Source organism: Phasianus colchicus, chromosome 8, assembly GCF_987193195.1.
Source record: "Phasianus colchicus chromosome 8, bPhaCol1.hap1.1, whole genome shotgun sequence".
Lineage (NCBI taxonomy): Eukaryota > Metazoa > Chordata > Aves > Galliformes > Phasianidae > Phasianus > Phasianus colchicus.
This window is the reverse complement of record NC_143443.1, coordinates 11,622,202-11,644,332: the sequence shown is the minus strand read 5'-3', so window position 1 is coordinate 11,644,332 and position 22,131 is coordinate 11,622,202. Positions and strand designations below refer to the sequence as shown.

The following is a 22,131-nucleotide window of genomic DNA, read 5'->3' as shown; positions in this document are numbered from 1 at the left end:
AGGAATTAGCACACACCAAGGGAACAACGGAGTTACCAGTTTACAGAGGTTTTTATTGTTCATTAAAGAAGCTTTTGTGCAAAAAAAAAAAATCAAGACAATGTTCTTTAGAAAGCAACTGCACGTCCCCCCACACGCGTCACTCAAGCAGGTCAGGTGCCACATTCCACAGGAAGTGAGAAAACTGAAGAGATTCCCAGCAGGAGCACAGGACTTCACCCAGCTCACCTCGCCCTACAGGCTGCCAGCATGAGTCCTCCACTACTAAAAAACCCACAGGAATTACAACCTTGCCAGCTGATAAAAGCAAGTGTTAATCCACCCCCCTAAAAAAAAAAAATCATGTTGAAGAACATCATCCAGTTTTAAAAGATCTGCAGTGTGACAACCTGTATCTCTCCAGGGGCCAGCCATGCTGAGGAGAGCCCATCATCTACCTGGGACACTTACCCCTGCTGGGATACACCACTGGAAGCACTGCACAAGCCTGCCAAGACAGAAAGCTGCTGATATTGTACACCTTTAGAGGACTTTTTTTTTTTTTTAAAGCAGGGAGTGCTTCAGAGTTCTGTACACAAACAGGAAAGATAAATCTGTCTCAGTATCTGTCAAGACTGCCCAGACATTCAGTATGTACAAGTAGTAAGAAAAAGATGCAGTTGAGTGGTTTTCAATTCAACTCAGTGAAAATGAGTTTGTTTGCTCCTGAAGCCCTGTTAGCAGAGCTCCTGTCTCACCCAAGGCGCTGCACAAAGAGGAGCAGTTGCCAGCACTTTCTGAACAGGACTGGAGTTTTCAAAGCTCCACACAGCCCAGCTTCTGCTTCCCAGAGGACTCTCCTGAACTAGTTTGTTGCCTTTTGAGGAGTTACCTTGTTCAAAATTTAGCACATAAAGCCAGTAAAAGGTCTGTCTTGAACAACGTAAGCATGATTCTCATCCTGAAAGCCCCTACCTCAAGGGCCTGACTTGTTTTCAGGGTAGCAGTCTGCCTTAAAAGTCTTTTGTTCAAAAGTACAGAATTTCAGTGTGATGTTTTCCTTCTGTGCCACAGTGAAAGGCTGCCAGGCATGCCAGCAAAGCTGTAAAATACCTGCAACAGCATTCTCACTCTCTGCTATCTCCACTTGCAACTCAGGCGCATTTCCCAATACAAACGGGAACTCTGGGGAAAGAAAAAGCTAAACTTCAAACTATTCAGAAGGATGAATGTCACTGAGAATGGGTGGCAGCAATGGGAAATACCTGCAAGCCTAACAGTATCTCTGAAGCTTTAAGATTACTGGAATATGCCACAAGAGAAAACCAAAAGCAAGGAACGAAACAGCGTTTTACAATAAAACCATCTCCCACATGTTCTGCTCGCTACACTGTACAGGCTTTCATATACATAAAGCCCCTGCTGATGTTTTCACCTCCATCTCCTAACGATGGAGTCTGCTCTACCTCCTTAGCACCAGGCTGGTTGCATGTACCAAGCTGTAAGATGAAGCAGAATCGCTGAGCAAGTAGGGGGGAAAAAAAAAGTGGGGAGGCATTCCTTAAGTGTGTCAGCATGCTTGAAAAGACTGAACTGTTCAGGGCTTGACAAGAGAATACCCATGTTGAAGCTGAGTCATCCAAGGAAATAAGAAGGACACGATCTAATATTGAGAGGTTTCTTTAGCTATGACAACACTACAAGTCTTAAGCATGACCACTCAAGTGCAAATGTATCCTTTCTATATACGGGTTGCTTTGAAAGTTTGCTGGGCACACCAAATCCCCTTCCCTGCATCTGCAAAGCTTTGAAAACTCCAGCTGAAGGAATTCCAGGATTCAACATTATCCTTTAGGGTTCCCCTACAGTAAGCAGAAAACTAGTACTCCAGACAGATGTTAAACACAACATATGTCATCTTCCCAAAGCTGGCTACAGAAAGATATTTAAAAGCTTAGTCACTATCTTGTTCTTCTTTAAATTAAAAGATAAGAAGCTCATTTCATCTTTTGTCATTTTCCCAGCACCTAAAAAAACTTCAGTCTACCAATTAAAATCTACAACACACTGACTATTTTCAGGAGCATAATGAGTTAAACTGTACAGTCAGAAATATCTTTGTTAAGTCAACAATGAAGATCTGATCCTTCAACAGCAGCACTGCTACAGAAGAGTTACAATAAAGGAACTTGAAGGTCAAATTATTAATGAGGCAGAGAGGAGGGACATTTGAGATACAGCTCTCCAGCCTCAGTCCACGTTTTTATGAGCCATGGCAAACTTTCAGTACTGGAAAAAATACTTCTAGTTCCACACATGACGTCTGCAGTGATCAATAGCCTGCAGGGAAAGAAATGGTATATGTGAGTGGAAAAAAAGCCAGTTAGTACCCACTTGTTCTCTTACCTACACAATTAACACCTTACTCTGAACTAAGATTTTGGAACAAAAACCATTTCTTAAAATAAGTGGTTCTATATAGTAAACAGTATTTTTGCCCCCCCACTCAGAAGCTTCAGGAAACGATGATCCTCAGTCTTTAAGGCCTGGCAGAGAAAGCATCAACCCACAACAATACTGAAAGCCAACTTTTAGAGCTTGATCATAGGTTGTGGCACGGTTTTACGGCTCTTGGAACACAGACTAAATACAAAGCTCATACTGCAGCTTACTATGGATTCCTATTCATTCTCCTATGAAGAAAGGTTGAGGGAACTAGGCTTGTTCAGTCTGGAGAAGAAAAGGCTCCAGGGACACCTTGCTGTGGCCTTCCAATATTTGAAGAGAGCCTATAAACAGGAGGAGGTGTGTCTGTTTGTGAGGGAGTATAGTGATAGGACAAGGGGAAATAGTTTTAAACTGAGACAGGAGAGGTTTAGGTTAGATATTAGGAGGAAGTTTTTCCCACACAGAGGGTGGTGACACACTGGAACAGGTTGCCCAAGGTGGTTGTGGATGCCCCATCCCTGGAGGCATTCAAGGCCAGGCTGGATGTGGCTTTGGGAAGCTTAGTCTGGTGGTGAGCAACCGTGCACATGGCAGGGGGTTTGAAATTAGATTGTCATTATAGTTCTTTTCAACCCAGGCCATTCTGTGACTCTATGATTCCAAAATGCTTGCAGAGTAATAAACAGGAGGGAATAAGGGAGGAACAGCGTGCTTTAAGAAAGCTAAGGGCTATGGAAGAATCTCTAATCAAACTCAACCACCTCTAGATAGTACCCACCTAGGAATTCACCCACTTAGTGTGCTAGAGAAGCTGGCAAATTAGTTTTTAAGGAGGTTATCAAAATGATTGGAAATTCAAGGTTTTACATACGTTGCATTGAGCAGCAGTCTCCATGTTCTTACACCAGTAACCTGGACCCCAAACACAAGCATCATCCCCTAGGAGAGGCTTTTTAGCTGCTCCACAGACTCCTAATTTCTGTGGAAAGAACAGCAGTCAGTATGAATTAGTACCGAAACATTTAGACTTCAGCCTTATGTCTGAGCTTCTACCTAACGAAGTGCAGGAGCCCAGGGGCAATGCTGAGGCAGCTTCAGGAGCAAACACAGCACTGTCTTCAGCTGACAATTGCAGTCATGGTTACAGCTGAATCAGTAGACTCAAAGCAGCAATGCAACACCAGGAAAAACTAAGTTACTCCAACTTTTTCATATTAAGTATTGTGAAACAGCTTCTAGAAAGGGATTGTTCTCAACGTCATTTAACTTCCTCTCATCACATTCAAGACACACCATGCTTGTTACTGAACCTGAACAGTGGATAACCACTGGCAGTTCTTTTCTTGTCCTTCCTTGCACAAGGCTGGCAGTCAAACAGCTGTCCATTCATTAAGCCCAAGGCCTTGCACAAGTGAATTTGCTCCAAGCATTCAGCATGCTAATTTTTATTCCAACAGTGTTTCTGCTTGCTAGACACTGAAAAGCATAGTGAAGAGTAGGCAGGACTGTATCAGAGCCCATCCTGAATAGAACTAAATACGATACTCACAGTGCAAACAAAAGTGGGATCCATCATCTCTGCCAAGAGTTGCACAACCACAGGTTCATACTGTTCCACAAACTGAACACACTGTAACAAAGCACAGGTTGAGAGATTTTCTCCATTAAGGCCTTAAGAAGATCACATTAATATAGGGTCTTTAGCAAGCTGACCCATCATCTATTTCTCTAAGCACTCCAATAACACACTTTACACCAATAAACCAGAGACTCAAGCTATGTGGATCAGAAGATTTAACATGGCATTCACCCCACAACAAAATAATTTTTGGTTAGTTCATACCTGCCTGTAGACACAACTGAGTATGGAAAAGACAGCGATGAGAAAGTGGTCAAAAAAGCAACACACACTTTGATTTGCAATGCTCAGTCTCTGATAGTGGAGTTTATCGATGTCTCAGGGGGAAAACATGCTCAGGCTGAAGACAAACATCCTGAACAGGATCACAGCAATGCACTGATGACGGCTCTTAAGCGTCCTTAACCCAAGCACTAACCATCCACTTTGGCAACAGCAGAAATGCTTCCCATCACTAGCAGTCAGCCCTCTAGTGGAGAGGCCAACTTTGAAGCACAGATACACTGGCACTCTCAGCAGAGACTAACGGCACCAATTAATAAGCCAACCACAGCTATTAAACAGCCTCACAGCAGTTAGCAGGAACAGCTGTTTCATGGCTACTTTAACCCTGCATATAATATGCCTGCTAAACTTATAAGCAGTTGACACTCAGCAGCCACCTAATAAGATTTCCAGGTAAACCTTGACAGCAACAGCTTAATAGGCATTGCCTTTTACTATCTCACTGGAATTATGCCAGCTTATGTCCAGCTATTTTGTTAATCCCCCTAACAGGATCCTTGTTGAGATAGGAAGGGGAAAAAACCCTTCAGCTGCCTCCACCCACTGTTCTCAGAGGATTTCTAGGCAGACCTTTATTGACTACAAATTAGTACAGCAAGCCAGCCAGCCAAGAACTTGAAAGTCTCAACCCATCAGCAGACTGCCAACCCCCCTAAGGACGTAGAATGTGAAAACAGTCTCCCCACACCTCAACTCCTTCCAGTCTCTGCAGAAGGAGATTCCTCCAACTCTGACACAAGTCACACTGATCATATTCTTATAAGAAGCACCCCGAGGCATGACTCTCCAGCCTTTCCATGTTCTCTGCTTCATTCTTCTGTTCATCATTGCCTTGCACTGATAGGAAGGCAGGCTGTCACACAGCCAGGACTGCTCAGATCTGGCCTGCTGCCCTTCACCCCCCCACCCCACCCCCCACAGTTTTCTTCCCCTCTCTCTTCCTCTACTGCACGTGTGTAAGAGATTATTCTTTTACATCATTGTCTCCAAGCTTGCTGGGGACACAGATGAACAAGTCTGAGGAAGTCCTGAGCAAAAGTTGAGAAATCGTTTGTCTGGAGAACACTGATGGACAAGTCCTGGGCAAGGGCCATCTCAGGAGGTGCTGCACATGACTCTTACTCAAGCACCCAGGAATGCCACGCTGGCAGAAGGATAAAAAGGGGACCTATAACCATGAGGTTTAGGTTTTCTGGCAACAGATTCCTCATGAAGAAGAAGAGGTTTCTGACATGAAGAAGCCTCACAACCTGCCCCTCTCCCTCCTGGGCTTGCTCTGCACTCTACCAGCATGCTGAAGAAGAACAAAGGTGTCTGCCATCAGATTCCTCACTACGGAATTCCTGCATGCTGACAGACTCTCCCGGGCCTGCTGAGTCCTGCTGCTTCCTCACAGATTGGCTCTGCGACTTCTTCCTGCTACCTGCTTGCTGCCTAAGGCCGGCCACACTGCTGCTGCTCTCCCTCCCCCACTGCTTTTGCCTCAGACCTTCCAAACGGTGTGCAACAGAACCAGTGCTGGATCCTGGTGGTGACTATCCCTGCTTTACGCGATTCTTGCTTCTTTCCTATCTTTTCTATCGCCCTCCTTCTCTTCCCCGTCTCCCTGATTAGGATTTATTATAAACTGGTTGGATCAACTTTTGAACCGCTCTTTCTTAATCTCACACTGGGTATACAGATATTAAAAGAACCTCATCTTCCTCCTACAAATTGGAGCGAGACAATGTGAGAGGTTGCTCTGCCTTTGTATTAAGTAGAGAAGGAGAAATCCTAAGAAGGATTAGGTGGTTGAACCAAGTCAGTTCCAGCTGCATGTGTGGACTTCAGCCTTGGACTGCGCACAGAATTGCTTTTTAGCCTGCCCCTATACAGATGCTTTACCTGATCACTGACAGACTCTGGCAGGAAGTGACAGACTTTTTCCAGTAAAGCCTCAATCTCAGTTGTTGTGGCATTCTTCTCGAGTTCTTTGTCCGCATAAGCTACTATCATCTTGCAGATATCACAGAAGCCACCTGCAGGTTTCACCACAACTGAGAAAGAAAAAAAAAACACTTAAGTAGTTCCCCCAAACAGAAGAAAGGAGGCAGCACTAGGCAACGAATCCACAGAGGATATAATCACAGGTTAACTAGCTCACACTACAACAATACTAAGTCATCATTACCAACCTGGCTGCTGCGGAAGCTTGTTGGCTGCACAGCATTTCAGCATAACACACACAGCCTCAGGATTTGTTGCTTCCAGGAGCATGTCAATCAAAGCCTGGCCATAGACCTCTATGAAGTCCTTACACTGATCTTTGACACTTGCTGGGAGCAGGTAGCAGACGACCTCCATTTCATGCACAATCTCCTCCTGGAGGACAAGGAAGCACAAGTAGCAAATAACAGACAAATCTGAATCTGTTCAAATGCTTCCTCTGTCCTAGCAAAGGAGGAGAAAACTCTTGCTCTCATAAAGCTGAGCTTTCTTTCCCCCTCTAAACCAATAACACTACAGGCCCATTTTAGCCAAAGCCTTGGCAGGAGTACCATTTTCATCACTTACACACCTCTGTCTTGTTGCTCTCCAACAGGCCAGTCACTTCTTTCACCATCGTCTCACAGATTTCACACACAGAAAAAGTCTTCTCTTGAACTGCGGCTTTCTGAGAATATAAACATTCATACAAAACAATAAATCAACACCTGACCACATTTGACAGAGAACAATTCATAAAAGATCAGTCCAACAGCACTCACATTCAGGACTGACACACTAAGTCCTTTACCTAGCTAGCCAGTTTGAGCTTTCAAAAGGTCTTGCACAGCCCCAAAACCTCAAAGGTCTTCATAAAATGCTTTTTTGTATGAAAAGTTATTTTTATGATTATTTAAGACCACAGTTCTCAGGTTGCATAAGGAAGTGAGTTAAATCTAACAGACAAAAATAAGCACTGCCATGGTGACTGGAGTCAAGGGAAACACAAAGTATTTCTTAAAACACATTAACAGAACAAAATTTATTAGAATTGAGAGCATCCTCCTGTTTGGATTTAAAAAAACAGAGGGACTTGAGGGAAATTGTTTGGAGACTGTTCATCTGAAGTTAGTTGTATGCAAAAGAGACTCTTCTGAAAAAAAAACTCATCTCATTGCTTAAGTTAAAGGCTGTGTAAAGATAATAAATACATCAGCTCCCTTCTACTTTGCAGGCTTCAAAAACAACAGCCCAGGATTTTATATGCAGGGAGATTTGGATTATACAGTGCATACAAGCATTTACTTTTCTGTTTCATGTAGTTCATTACAGTAAAGCAAAAAGGGCAGCAAAGCTATTGAGTACAAAGTCACTGTCATACCTCCACAGTTTCCATTTTCACTTCACGAACCACTTGAGCTGGCATCAGAGTCTGAAGGGGAACAGATTTCACAGAAGGACAGAATCCAACCATGGCACAAATGTCCTTTGGTTGCTGGAAAGAGAGGTGTAGTAATTTTTAAAAGTCTAGAAGATGCATCCATTTTTATGGAGCCTGTGGGAGTGCCAAGAGAACACAAGACACACCTTTATTAAAAGGCTCCAACACAACTAGAGGTTTCAGGACTACTGAAGTATCACCAAAGCATTTGATACGGTTATAGGCAGGACAGCTACCAAATCAAATTTAACAGCTCCCTTAGAAGAGGAGGAGGTTAGGCCACATCCACTTCAAAACCCAATTACCAAGAGCTAATATGCTATATGCAAGCCCTTCAAAGGAGTTGACTTAAGATGTACCAACACCAAAACAGTTCACCACCACCACCCCTTTAAATCTGCATCCATAAGCTGCTCCCCTGAAAGCCCTAAGTTATTACAGAAGAGGTTTGTTTTCCTGACAAGTTCACCCAAGAACTGGAAGAAACGCTCAGAAGAAAGGATTCTTCTCTTTCACAAACTACCTTCTTTAAAGCATCCTGTAACATCACATTTTGAAAACAGAAACACATTCCTGCATTATTGAACACAGCCTATAAGGAACAAAAGTTAACCATGTTAAAAACTAAGCCTAACCTCCCCCCCCCCTTTTTTTTTTAAATAAGTATATGCAATTTTTGCATTCAAAGTGTTCTTCTCAGTCATAAGAGCATAAAACAAAGCCATTAAGAAGGCTTTCTAGCATCTCAGAGGTCACAGACATTACTAAATGCAGAAACAGATCCTGAACATGAGGCAAATATACTGCTCTAAGGAGGTCTTACCGTACCTATACAAGGTAAGAAAGACTTTTCAGAGAATTATGCAAAACTTGAGTTTCCCCTCCCCTTAAGTCTATTTAAGATTTTTTAAAAGTTACCTTTAGTCCTACAGATAATTAGAAGGCCATACCCCAGCCAATTAGCCATGTCATCGAGCTTATTACAGCAGAGGCTTACGCAACATCACGCCATAACCTCATGCACAGACAAAAGCAGTATCTCAGACTTAGTGATGCTTCAGGCTACTCCAGGCAGTACCTTTAAGTCAAGCCCTTTGATTCATGCGTCGTTATAAGCATTTCCTTAATATTAATGTTAAAACAACATCCACACGCACAGTGTTCTCTCTCAAAGAGATGACAGACACAAGGTCTCCCAGGAGCAGTTAAACTGAAAGCCCAAACAGCTCTAGGAAGCAGAAGCCTAAAGGCCTCCTGCACCTTTCATTTTGATTTCTGTATTCAGAGCATCTAGTATGATAGTTCTAGATTTAAATATTAACAAAGGTGACCCAAAGATAACCAAACTCAAGCCCTTTGAGCCCAAACATTACACCAGAAGCTAACAGGACCCACTGGCTCGCTCTTCCCAGTTCTGTCTCATATGAAAGCGAGCACATCATCTACTCCACCAGCCAAAGCATAACCAAGTTGATATCTTGGTACCAAAGACTGGTATCCAGAGCTGGAAGACAGACCAATCCACTGGAGGAAGACTAAAGTCTTTCCCTGCTGTCATCACATAAGCGGCCCTTGTATCTGTCAAAACTGAGTGCACTCACACCACATACACAGCTAATAGAGCAAGGAGTGAACTACCAGCCCTTTTAGAGTAGCAAGTGAACTACAAGCAGGCTATCACCACAGGCAAGTTGTTCACCTACCTGATCTTTCTGTTGACAAAGAAAATGGGAGACAGAAGAAGACAGGAGAAATTAAAGATAACAGTTAAGAAAAAAAATTGTCAAGCATTTAAACTGCATACTCTTTCCACAAAGAAAATGGAGGGTGACAGTGCACACCCCCCAAGGTATACTTATTTCCAGCACTTACTTAAATCAATTTTGCAACGCTGTGACAGAGACCAACTACTATTTGTATACAATATTTGAGGGGAAAAGTGGTATAAGTATAGGACTGAGATAGTCATGCATAATGTACATAAAGCATCTTCCTCTGTATCTCTGGCATGCCTTCTGCACTACTGAAGCAGTTGCGGAAGAAGAGGAAAGGGCTGAAGCAAACTGGAAGTGAGGTTATTATCCAATTAAATGCCAAATTCCAAGTGTTACTACCAACACTTACAGAGCAAACTTTACCCACTTCTATTACAAAAAGCATTTCCTGTTTCCAAATAAGTCAGCTACACAAAGCAGAAAAATGAACTGAGATCAAATATCACATTTTACTGATCTTACCATGTGCATCATCATCTGGATGGCCAAGTCAGAATATTCAGAGATATAGCTCTTGCACTGCAGGAAGTGAGAAAAAGCCTTGCTGTAATTCTCAAGACACTTAAGCTGCAGGGCTAACCTAGAATTTTCTAATACCTCCTAAAGTATTAATTTACCTGCTCTACTTAATACCTACACTGTTATCTTTCACAGCTTGTCCCATGCATAAGATGGCATTTCAGGTTACACAATCATTGCACACATATGCTTATCTGATAAGTCCTTTCATTCCTCCCAGGGAAAAATTACCCCTCTGTACTTCTCTGACCCCATTACTCTTCCAGATGATTTTAATGAAACGTATCTTTAAAGCCTCTTAGTCATCTTGAGCCTTTTTCTGTCTCCTTCACTCCCATTCACCTCCCCCCCCCCCACCACTGCTACTTGATCGAAAAGCTGATGATTTCAACGTTGAGTCATTGTTACACAGCATAACATGCACCCAATGTCACACATGCTCCTTGGTCGTATTAGAAAATACACTGAGGGGACTAAGGCACCGATCAAGTGATTTATGTCTACATTCAGAAACAATTTTTTAAACAGAAGGATAACTTACCATGTCAGACATTCCAGGTCCAAGGCGGTCACATTCCTCCTTGGCATGCGCAACCAAGGACTTTACAAAAGTTGCATTTGTTCTCACAGCTTCCTGAACATCAGTAACCAGCCGAATGCAGTCCTGGCATACATCCTCAGTTCCCTGGACCAAGAGAGAAAAGAAGTTGACACATCTTCACATAGCCATTGAATCTTCTCAAATGTGGTACTAAGCTTTAATAGTTATTTTAAACTATGTGTAAACCTTAATACTATATGGAATACTTAAAAGTCCAACCTCACATGAAAAGACACCTTCCTGTCAGCATATGCACCAGCCACTAGATGGAGATTAGGTACACACAGCTCCGAAACTCAATATAACAGTGAGATATTCAATCACTAAAATCTCTTGGTTTTGTTACTAGATGACAGGGGGAAAGGTTTCTAAATTTGGCATACAACTCCCTGCTCCACCCACAAGAGCTTGTTCTACATCCACTCAGCTATTTAGTTCCCCTATCTAAGTTCATTATCAGACTCGGCCTCTACTCCCAAGTTCATAATCTCATCTACAACCCTGTCAGCTATTCATTCTCTTCTGATCCAGTCTGTCAACTCCAGATTCAGAGACAAATGCTTTCTCTGAAAGGCACAGCCAGAAGGTTAATCAGAACACGGGAGAATCTCTCTTCTTCCTTTGAACACTTTATTGGAAGAAACGATTTCAAGTAAGACCTGTCTGACTACTATGGCCCTGGATGGAAAAAGCCCAGCACAAGACTTAATTTCATAGACTGCAGTTGTTAATCCAAGCTAATATAGACAGTTCATAGAGGCTGCAGTTATTAGTTTACTTAGCTTTAAATCCACAAGGAAGAAAAGATAGCTGTACAGGTACATGCAGCAGCACAAAATTCACTAGGAGACTTCACTCAGGTGAAGAACATCTATTTAATCTTTGCCCAGGATGAAAATCCCTTACCAAGAATCACCAATGAACTCTTACACAAAATCTGACACTTTTCCTTCATAGTGTAGTAGCACTGAACCCTTACCTTAGATTTCTGCTTGGGTTTGTCTTGAGGGTAAAGGAGGAGAGGCACATTAGCCATGAATGGAGATGTCAGTTCAGAGAAGTCCAGCTCTGGTATCTTATTGGACTGAAGCTGTTTCTGAAGTTTTATCGCTGCAAGATGCTTCTGAAGGGACTGGCACAGTGAGAGGGCACTACACACAACTTCAGGTTTATCCTGGCGGAGATAAGATACATACATAAAGCACTGGACTGACTGCACTGTTACATGATGTTCAGAGTAGACAGCTGTTCTGCTGAAGCAGGAAAACAGTTCCCAGTAAGGAAGTTGTCTTCAAATGTAAAGAAGTGCAACACAAATAACTCACACAGAATGAAAGGACCATATGCACCATCCTGCATGGAAAACTCAAACATGAACAACAGCAGTTCTCAATTCAAACAGTTACAGATTGTTGTTTACTTACAAATTCTTCTTTGATCATGTCCATAATAACTGGTAGGTAAGAGTCCACAATTTCTTTGCACTCAGAGGCCAGGCCTTGGTCAGGAAGAAACTCGCATGTCTTTTCCAAGTAAGAGCGAATCTCATCCTAATAAAAGATAAGGCAAGCCATAGATTATCTAGATCTATATATCAAAAAGCTCTTTCCATTCCCAAAAATGCATGATATGAGGCCTAAAGATGGCCCCTGGACTCAGGTAAGTCTAGGTAGCCAGCAAGCCAAATTAGAATAAGATTTTACATTACAGCTTTTTGCCCAGTTTTGGGTCTTCAATGAAACCCCACCAAAGAGAAAACATGAAATACATCCTACAAGGCCCACACTACCACAAGCCATTTACACTAAATAGGAAGTGAAATTATGAGCTAGCATGAGTGATCTTTTCCTCACTAAATACTCTGAGCTCATGAAAGCTAAAGGGAAGCAGTCACATAGCCAAAATAAAGCCCACTTTACTTGCTTTCATCATCCACTTCTACATTATCGCACCCTTCAAGATTAATGGCCCACTAACACAGGAACAATTCCATCTATAGACAATTGGGGATGTGTTAGGGAAGGCTCTAGGATTTGCTAATCTCTAAAACAGAAGAGGTGCGTTTAAAAGCCATGTTCTGTGTAATCCGTCCTCTTTTAATACTTGCTGTTCATACTGGGAAAATTCTTGCAGAGTATTCTTATACCGCTGCACCTTGAGACTTTGTTATGACAAAGAAATCAGCAAGTGCCTTGGAGCAAGCAGAAGAGCTCAGCTTACCTCTGTGCCATTGTCCTTCAAAACCTTGCCAACCACTGTTACAAGTTCCTTGCACAAATCACAGGGGATGCTGTTCTAGGGAGAGAAGAAGAGTTAACTGGAGACAGAATTAAGTGCCTGTAAATGCAGTTTGCAAATATGAATGCAAAGAATGAACACCACGTTCATATTTTAAATTAAAGAAGAGGTATTGGCTGAAACTAAGGTGGAGGCAGAGACGCTTCAAAACAGAGCAAGGTCACTCTGAACATGCCCAACACCAATTTCTTCAGTAAATCAGCATGTTCTAAAGAAGCAGGTATGTTGTCACTATTATCTCACCTAGTCCCAGCACACTTGAAAGGTAAAGTATATTGACCTGAGATGTCCTCTCCTGAACCTGTTCTACCTTTCTATTTGAAGAGTCTAAATTTCCAAAGATCAGGGACAAAAATAATTTTTAATCATATTCACATTATTTTGTGTCAAGTAAACTTGGAACAGAGTAGAGAATACAAACTCACAGTCTAAAGATAGAACAAAACACAAGTTCTTCCAACCCCACAAGAAATTAGTTGAGTTCACACACACCAGAAGCATAGGAACTTTTAAGGCAGCTTCACTCATTTTAATTACACCTAGCCATTCCAATATTTCTCCTTTCCCTACTTTTCCACAAGCTGAAACACATTTAAGCACAGATGTAGGCAAAATGAGTTGGATATACCTGTGTGCAAATGGCCTTTGTCTTAGAAAGCTGTGAAGCAACACAAGCTACAGCTATATCCATTAAAGCAGCACTCACATGTAGCACAACTTTAAGAGCTATACTAAATATAACAATTGTACACTTATTTACTGTCAGGGCTTTCCTAGTTTAGCACAAGCTGTATCTTTTGTGGAATATCATACTGTGAAAAAGACCTAAGCAATCACACAGCTGTTATTTTTTAACTAAACCTACTAGCTTGATGTGGCTCAGAATAAAAAGGGCCCTATGAATTATGAATCGCCTTAATGAAGAGGATCAAGTCTGAAATCCACTAGCTCTGTTCCACATGCTGCACTGTGCAACAGGTCACATGAGAAGTCAGCAGACAAGTTGCGCAAGGCCACAAAATGGAGAGCAACCCTTATCTGGCACCCAAATTAACTCACAGCAACCACAGTGTAGTCTGATGTAGCACTTAACCGCAATCAGACCTGAAAATCTTCAGCACGTAGAAACCAGCTACCCAAACTACCCTGGGAAGATCTCAGCAGTTGATACTTACTACAGTAGGCTTGCTCCAGACATTCTGCTGGCAGTGTTTCACGGCTCCACACTGCGACGCTGTCCGAAGACTCTGACACCAGACTTCTGGACCCTTCACACAGTCCTTCTGCCACAAAACAGGGCTGGCCACAGCTGCCAAAGAGAGAATTGTGCTTTCACAGTTGCACACTTGAACAATTTCCACTTCAGTGTAAACAGTTCAATGCTGCACTGTGTAATTATGACCTTTCCATTACGCCACTTCAGTTTACTAATACTTTAAAGCAGATTTCAATCCAGTAATTTCTATTTTGAGATGTCAGGATGAGTCCCAAACACCAACAGCGCAGCCAACTCCAGAAAAGCAGTTATCTTCAGGCAGCTCCCCCAGAGACACATAGGAGACCTGCACTATTAGTAATAAGGCAAGAGCATCAAGCTCACTTCCTAGCTAATTTTAAGTATTTTATTTGTTTATGCTGGTTTGCAAATGCCACTGGAGCAGACACTCAGCTTCACCCAGTTTTCTCAATCCACCTTGCCTTTAGGTCAGCTCAATCTTCCAGGTTGCAGTAACCAATGAAGAAACAGCTCCCGAAATCCCACAGCAGGCACACTCCTGTGAAACCAGCCATGGTTATCCTAAAGGGCACTGCTGTCATTTTTTGCAGGGCTGTTAGAAGCCTGTTCAAACCTATCAGCTGGGTAGGTGCTATTCAGGAGCCATTATTTCTACACCAGTGCTGTTTACACATCACAAAATGCCGTAAAATTACATTGACCACTAAGAAGCACAAATTAAGCTACAAAGCTTCTAGTGAGTTATGACAAGCAAATAATCACGTTTCTGTTTCTCGCCCCTCGATTCTGAGCAATTAGAGGATTAGCTTCACAGCTGAGTTACCAACACATCTGCTAGGTACATAGCCAGCACGCATCAAGTAGAGCCAAATACACAGTGCTTTATGGGTGACAGTCCACAGCCTTTTCAGCTGTTCCTCTCTAAAGCCTGTTTACACTGGATTTCACAGAGGAGTGACCCATTTATTTTAAGAAAAATGTGCTTGGCATACTTAAAACTTCTACACAAGAACAAGAAGTTTGCCACGCTCTCCCCCAGGAAAAGGCCAAGACTGCACATCATTTTTCAGCAAAACTGCACCCTAGGACTGCTTATAAGACTTCTAAACTTGTAAAAGTGGGTGGTCAGCAAAATGCTCACAGAAGGCCTGTTGTAAGACACAGCACACTATCCATACACTATCCATCTGGAAGCACCAGCAAGAATTTAGTTTCAAAGTCAGACTGGAAAGTCAAATAGCTGTCAGCTCTCAGCTGGAAGACAACAAGCAACGCCAAGGAAAGCAATTCATCCCTTTCAGATACAGGTTAGTGAACACTGGGAAGAAGCTCTGCAAGAAAGAGTAAAGCCTGGCTAAAATCAAGCAAGACCTTGACTTTAAACAGCTGAACTAAAGACTTTTAACTATTTACTTGTTAAGAAATAACCTATGCCTTTTGTTCTGTACATCAAAAGAAAATTACCCCCTTCCCCCTGTTCCAAACATACTACAGAGCTACAAAACTAAACTGAAATACCAAACTATAAAAGTTATAAAACACAGTTTCTCAAACTCTCAATCTAACAGCCCATTTAAAGCCCAAACCCAGGCAATCCCATAGCAACTCACTCTGGTTCAATCCAGCTCTTAACCAACTTCCAATTTTTATTTGCCTTTCTATTTTAACATGCCTATCACACTCCAGGACAGAAGAGATACCACACCACCAGTACTACTTAAAGCCTTCCCCCCTGCAGGAAGACAGACAGCTTTTCCAGATTCAGAAAACAGATGGAAGTCTTTTACCATCCCCACAACTTCTGCTTTTAGCTTGTTCTCCTATCTCTGAGCCAGCATTTTTTCCCTCATATATTCACTTATTTTACAACCAAAGTAAATCTCCCGGTCTGTGTGCTAGCTCCCAACAGAACAGTTCCCTTGCCTTTTCTCCCCAACAGCCTCTGCACTGACACGTGATGCCTGCAGCAACCCAGGAGAAAACAAAGCACAGTCAGTTACCTCACACAACTCCTAATGCTTGCTGGATAAACTCAATGGGATTACCTTCTTAGTTATCTCTGGCATCCCTCTATTTTACACATTGTTCTTCATCTATTTGAGGTCATCCATTTTTAAATAGATGTCTCCTTTCTCTGTAGATTAGCTGCCATGCCCATCCAACCCTGCCCCCCACTGCCATGAAGTTGCTGCATGCCACTGTTTTTAGAGCACCGCACAAGCTTATCTGTGAAGGCCAGGGTGTTTCAGAAGTCATCCCCTTCACTGGCTCCTCCCTTTTTCAACTGGCTTCTTCCATTTTAGAAGGCAAATGGCCACTGCACAACTAAATTAAGCAACAAGAGAAAATCGAAGGGGAAGGTGAAAATGCAGCCCCCATACCAAATTAAAGGGCTTTCATTTGTAAAAGACTTGAGCTTTCAGGCCTCTAGCCAAGCTGACAGTCTGCAGGCACCCTAGGATCCTTGCAGCTACTCCATCCCAAAGATGAGCTTCATATGCATGCTGACCTCTCTGATGCTCATTCCTGACAAACAACAGAAGCTGTCTCCCAGAAGCAGCGTTGCCTCAGAAACACAGCCTGAAGCCCAACAACGTACCAAGACTCTCCAAAAGCTGAAAAGCAGCAGCAATCCATTCTTGAAGGCTCAGGTCAGTAACCTACCTCTGCTAGAATATCACTAACAGTCCAAAAAGCAACAGTTACTGTACCTCATATGGGGCCTGCCAAGGAGCTCACACAAAAGCCAGTTTAAGGACTGGAAGGCTACAGGGAAACTTGTACCTCTCTCCCACAAAGGTGCTGCCCTACTTACTTCAGCAAGACACTTTTCCAAATCGATGTGTGCCAACTATCACAGCTCTCCTCAGTGCTACTATCTGTGAGGGACAAACTAACAAACAGAGGTGAGTCAAGTACAGGCAACAACCCTCCCAGACATCAATACCTTTTCCTTTTGAAAAGCTTACAGAATACACTGAAGTAGAGTCGAGTTCTTCACTCTTAAGCAAACGGGAATCCAGAAGGAAACTTATGATGGCTGCATTACCATTCTGCAAGGGCAGCTACTGGAAAAATGGTGAGAATTACATACTGACAATAACCTTCTCTTCCTTCAAGTATGTGTTATATTTCTCTTACTGAGAACCAGCCTGAATTACTCCGAGATGCACAGAAAAAGGTCCTAAGCAATCTCCTCCAAAGCTGCACTGGATCTACTAATGAGACTTTCGTGACTGCTCTTACAAGTTAACACCTTATATAAGCTTCTGTGCACAGACATTCTCTGTGGGCCAGGCTAGAGTTCCTAGAGAGCCAGGGGATAAACTAGGAAACTATTGGGAACTCAGCTTGAAGATTCAAGCTGCCTCCAAACCGGACTGCTAGGAGAAACACAGCGTAAGCAGCATTTCTATGGACAAATTAACCTGCAACTGGTAAGAAAAGAGTTGAGTCATCATTTACTTTAATGTCTCAAAGTCATATGTGGAAAATAACTTGGGGGTTCTACCAACTCTTACACCTTGCTGCCAATCCAATTTGCTCCCAGTACGTTAACATGGAGATGTGCCAGGCTATCCCACTTGGCAATGTTTAAGTAGAAGAGACTTCTATCACCCAGAATCGCCCAAGGGAACGCATCCATCTCCTCCACTGTGTGTGTGGTTGGTAACTATGTTTACTTCATTTCTTTTGGAAACTGCAAGAACAAAGTGTGTTCAAGTTCAAGTCAAGTGGGATCAACCTCTCTTAGTCAAATCTTACAAAGTGTCAACAAGTGAAGGAGTGACCCCAACAGGGAGTCATAGGAGGGGTTAGGTGCTCCACAGCTCTCTGGCCAGTCAGTGAGTTTAAGAAACGTTTCACAAATTGTAACCACATCCCACACTTATAACTCATGCCAAAGGCATGCTATGCTTTTGGATGAGGCAGTCAAGTGACCACAGTAATTGAGACAGTGTGGACAAATTTGCAGGTTGAACATGAAACGTGGCTAGGTATTATCAGTTTTCCAGATGTCCCTTAGTATCACAGCCTTCCGTGCCTGCATCTACTGAACCAATATCAAGCCTGAAACACCAGGAACTCCAGCAATTCACCAGAAACAAGTCTTGAGTTCAAGGCAGGATTGGGCTTTTCCTCAGGGTAGGGAGTGCCCTCCCACTTTGGCTGCTGTAAAACACCACTGTAGCTCAGGCACTCCCTTGCTTCTAGCACCAAAAAAGCAAAGATGGTAGGAGAAGCAGTTTCTGTCCATACAGGCAATCACAACAAAGTTAAAGACAGCAGAGAACACCATCAGCCAAGACAGTACAATTAGCTCCACCATTCCAATTAATTGCCAGTGTTCCTTTAAGGCTGTAGGAGATAACAGGTTGCAGAGTAAACACGCAACTTCTGCCTAAAATTTTCTTAAGACAGAAGCTAGGAAAGATACTTGAATGTTCAAAAGCATCTGGCAGTCATAGGAGAGCTGTCCCAGACAGGACACCAGGATATTCCCATGAGATTATGGGAAGTTTTCCCTGCAGCAGAATTCTACCATATAAATACGTCTGAAGTTTTGAACATACTTTATCTCCCTTCCTTCTGTTTTGCTCTGGGGTTCTCTGGGTTGGGAAAAAGGGGACTTCATGCAAGTTTCTGCAGAAATTCTGTATTGAGGACTTCCCTTTCACTAGGTAAGCACAGTCACACCACCTTCTAACTACAGCTAGAACCACACCTAGCAAAGAAGCCAAAGTTCTTGGCCACAGGTTACCCTACAGGCATAGGGCAAGTAAAGCCCAGAAACATCCCCAAGACTTCAGAAAACAGAAGGGTATCTGTAAGAAAATCTCTCTATATACAAACTTTTACAGGAGTTCAAAGTCTAGAAAACAGGGAAAACAAGTGTAAGCCTCTTCAGTAACAGTACTGCTATCTGAAACTAAACATTGCTCTGTGACCCAGTACACAAACATTCCCTCAAAAACACATGCACACACTTAAAGGACCAGAGAAGTATCCCCTTCAGCTTGCAGCCTTAGCAGCAGATTCACTGCAGACAAAAACTGCTACATGAGCAGAGCCCAACCTCCCACAGCCCCAGGTGACATCATCATCACCTGACAGAAATGCTTTCAGTTTTGCTGACGAGCTTCTATTCTGCCTTATTTTCCACTCCCTATGACATCTCAGCTTTTAGAGACTCCCAGAACCGCTGCAGGACTTATAGCACAAATAGAGGTCATCAGAAGACAAATTTCTGCAGAAGCACACATTTATTTCACTTGGAGTAGCTGTGAATATGCAGAACAGCTTGTTCAGCTCCTCCAGAGGCAACCAAGAGTGCCTATTTCTATTTCTGCCTCTTCTGCAAACAACAGGGAGACTGATCGTCCAAGGCCAGGTTCACACACAAGTCACATGATTACAACAGCACAGCCTGGTTACATGACAGCAGTCTGATACCTCTCACCCACAGCATTCCCCAATCATCCCACAAAACAGGGATTTCATTTTACAACAAGGCACCTTCATCATTTGGTTGATTTCATCCACAGCACAGAACAAAGTGCTGCTTCAATTGCCTGCTCAAACTTTTAACTTCCTACTCCCAATTTAGATTGTACCAGGTTATATATATATATATATATATATATCTCCTTTTAAACTCAAGAGAAACTAATCTCTGACAGCAATAACCAAGGAGCGTAGGACAACACCAGCCCTTACACCTAGCTTTAATTCCTGAGAGTCTCCACAAGGAAGATGCACAGAAGCAGTTTTAAGTAGGTCAACCAAAAACCCTGATGGCCAACCAACCATGCTGTAAGCCTGCCAAGTAACTCCATTAGGATACAGCAAGGGTAGGGAGATTTCTATGTGGCTAATTACCTAACTTGTTGCATAAAATTGGCCTTCCAGGTTGTCACAGCCAAGATGTCAGAAAAAAAATCTTTACAGTGCTCTTGTATGTGAATCAATTAGCAGTCATAGCAGCACTTCAGTGAAAAGAGATGGGTTTTTATTTCTGCTAAAACAGTGACTTCCTACAGAAAAACAGGCCTAACGAGTCCTCTGCTATGCCAAGCTGCATTCACATGCCTTTAACAAGCAGACCAAGTTAACTCTCATTGCTAAACTGGTTTCTCATTACAATTTCCCTAAATATGCTAACAGCAATCTTGGCTGAACACTTTCAAGGCTTTTCACTTTTAAAGCATGGGAAAAAAAACAACAATTGTGGCGATTCAAGAACAGCCCCACTAAAATGGAACCGGATGGCAGGTAACCCAGCACAGAGGCAGCCGGGTTATACCATCCAGAAGATAAACAAGCAGAGTGAGACAGCAATATTGGTTTGCTTGCCTGAGAAATCGGAGGTTTTCCACTAAGTCATGCACACAAGGGCAACAGCCGCATACTGTTAGGTATAACAGCAGCACGCAGTTGTGCAATCTCTTTTCGGCACGGTTTACTGCAGCCTGTCAGCGCGTTACTCTTATAGCTTTTAATGAGCCGGTCAAATGCGACAAGTTAAACTCAGAAGCAAACAGGCAGCGTGTTTAAACCTACCTTAGAGGAAAACCTGCCAAAAAATAAAAATAATAATAAAAAAAAAAACACGAGGGCATCGGGGCCGTGCTGCAGCAGACCTTCACTCCGCGGATCTCCTGCAGCACCACGGATCGCCCCTCCGCTCACACAGCGAATCGCCGCCCGCCTTCAGCCCGGCACCAAACACCCGCACCGACCCCCAGCCCAGCGCTGGACAGGCCGCTCCACTTCCAGCCCCGCGACAGGCCGGCCACGGGCCCTTCCCTTTCTCGCAGGAGACCGCGGAGCGCTATCTCAAAGCGGATTAACGCTGACCTACCCCTGAAGCGACGAAGACAAGCCCCCGCCGAAGGCTGCTCCCCCGGGACCCCCGTCCGCGCCCGCACAGCACCGCCACCCGGGGCCGCGTCCCCCCGCCCCCCGGCACGGCGCGGCCTGCAACCGCCCGAATCAGCGCAAGGAGGGCCCCGGGCGGCGTCAGCCCGCGCACACGCCGAGGAAGGGGCTCGCTTCGGCGCTGAGCAGGAGGCCGGGCCGCTTACCGGCCGCCAGGAGGCCGAGGAGGGTCAGGAGTCGCCTCGCCATGGTCCCGCGCCCGCCTGCAATGCGGCGCTCGCGCCCCCCGCCCCTATATCAAGGCTGCGTCTGCACGCAGCGCGCGTGCGCGGCACCGCCCCCTCCCCCCGGCACCGCTCCCGCGCCTCGCCCCCCTGCCCCGGCCTCCGCCGTCGCGCATGCTCTGTGCGCAGCGCCGCCCGACAGGGGCGTGAAATGGCGGCGGGGCGTGTGGGAGTTGGGGGTATCCGTACGCAGGGCTGGGAGGGAGGTGGGGGGACTCGCTGTTCTCACGGGGCCCGCAAGCCGCCTCCTCCCTCTCCTCTCAACACACGGCCCAAGTAACATTAAGGCACGACCAGCAGAACCCGTGTTCACTTGACCATAGAATCGCAAGGTTGGAAACGACCCACGAGATCATCTCGTCCAACCGTCCGCCCATCGCCACTGCTGCCACAAGCACTAAGCCATATCTCGCAGCTCCTCGTCCAGGCGCCTCTTGAACGCTGCCAGGTGACTCCAGCACCTCCCTGGGCAGCCATTCCGGTGCCTGACTGCTCTGAGAGAAAAAGTTCTCATCATGTCTCATCTGAACCTCCCTTGGCACAGCTTGTGGCCATTTCCTCGGTCCTGTTTGTTGCCCGGGAGAAGCCAAACCCCTCCTCATCACAATCTCCCATGCTTCAGAGCCTCATCTCTTGCACTTCCCAGGCAACTGGAGGAGCAGGCACTGCAATGAAACTGTCTTCCACAAAGCCTGACCACCAGCCAGGGTTGTGCAGGTCCTTCATACAGTTCGGTCCCTTTTTCTGCCTCCCTTCCTGAAGATGAGAGCATTGCACAGCA

The 22,131-nt window shown here is 44.1% G+C and overlaps 1 protein-coding gene across 2 annotated transcripts; it reads right to left on the bottom strand.

Moving 5' to 3' along the window:
• Positions 1-32: 32 nt before the first annotated feature.
• Positions 33-21,425, bottom strand: PSAP (prosaposin). 2 transcript variants are annotated; one of them, XM_031602915.2, is made up of 16 exons: positions 21,273-21,425; positions 14,126-14,259; positions 12,873-12,947; positions 12,077-12,202; positions 11,632-11,826; positions 10,593-10,736; positions 9,995-10,051; positions 9,461-9,469; positions 8,281-8,349; positions 7,698-7,811; positions 6,909-7,004; positions 6,526-6,712; positions 6,236-6,387; positions 3,977-4,057; positions 3,299-3,406; positions 33-2,319 (listed from the first exon to the last, which is right to left on the bottom strand). In XM_031602915.2, the coding sequence occupies exons 1-16, from the start codon at positions 21,313-21,315 to the stop codon at positions 2,284-2,286; spliced, it is 1,626 nt and encodes a 541-aa protein (XP_031458775.1). In that variant the 5' UTR covers positions 21,316-21,425; the 3' UTR covers positions 33-2,283. The 2 variants fall into 2 exon arrangements, with proteins under 2 accessions (XP_031458775.1, XP_031458777.1); XM_031602917.2 differs by lacking the exons at positions 8,281-8,349; positions 9,461-9,469.
• Between the last annotated feature and the right edge of the window lie 706 nt (positions 21,426-22,131).

Coding starts and splice junctions, on each gene's coding strand:
- PSAP (XM_031602915.2), bottom strand. CDS start 21,315: ATGGCGAGGCGACTCCTGACCCTCCTCGGCCTCCTGGCGGCCG. Junction 10,737..11,631: donor AACCCAAGCAGAAATCTAAG/GTAAGGGTTCAG, acceptor CTCTTGGTCCAG/GGAACTGAGGATGTATGCCA. Junction 6,388..6,525: donor CAAGCTTCCGCAGCAGCCAG/GTTGGTAATGAT, acceptor TTTCTTTCTCAG/TTGTGGTGAAACCTGCAGGT.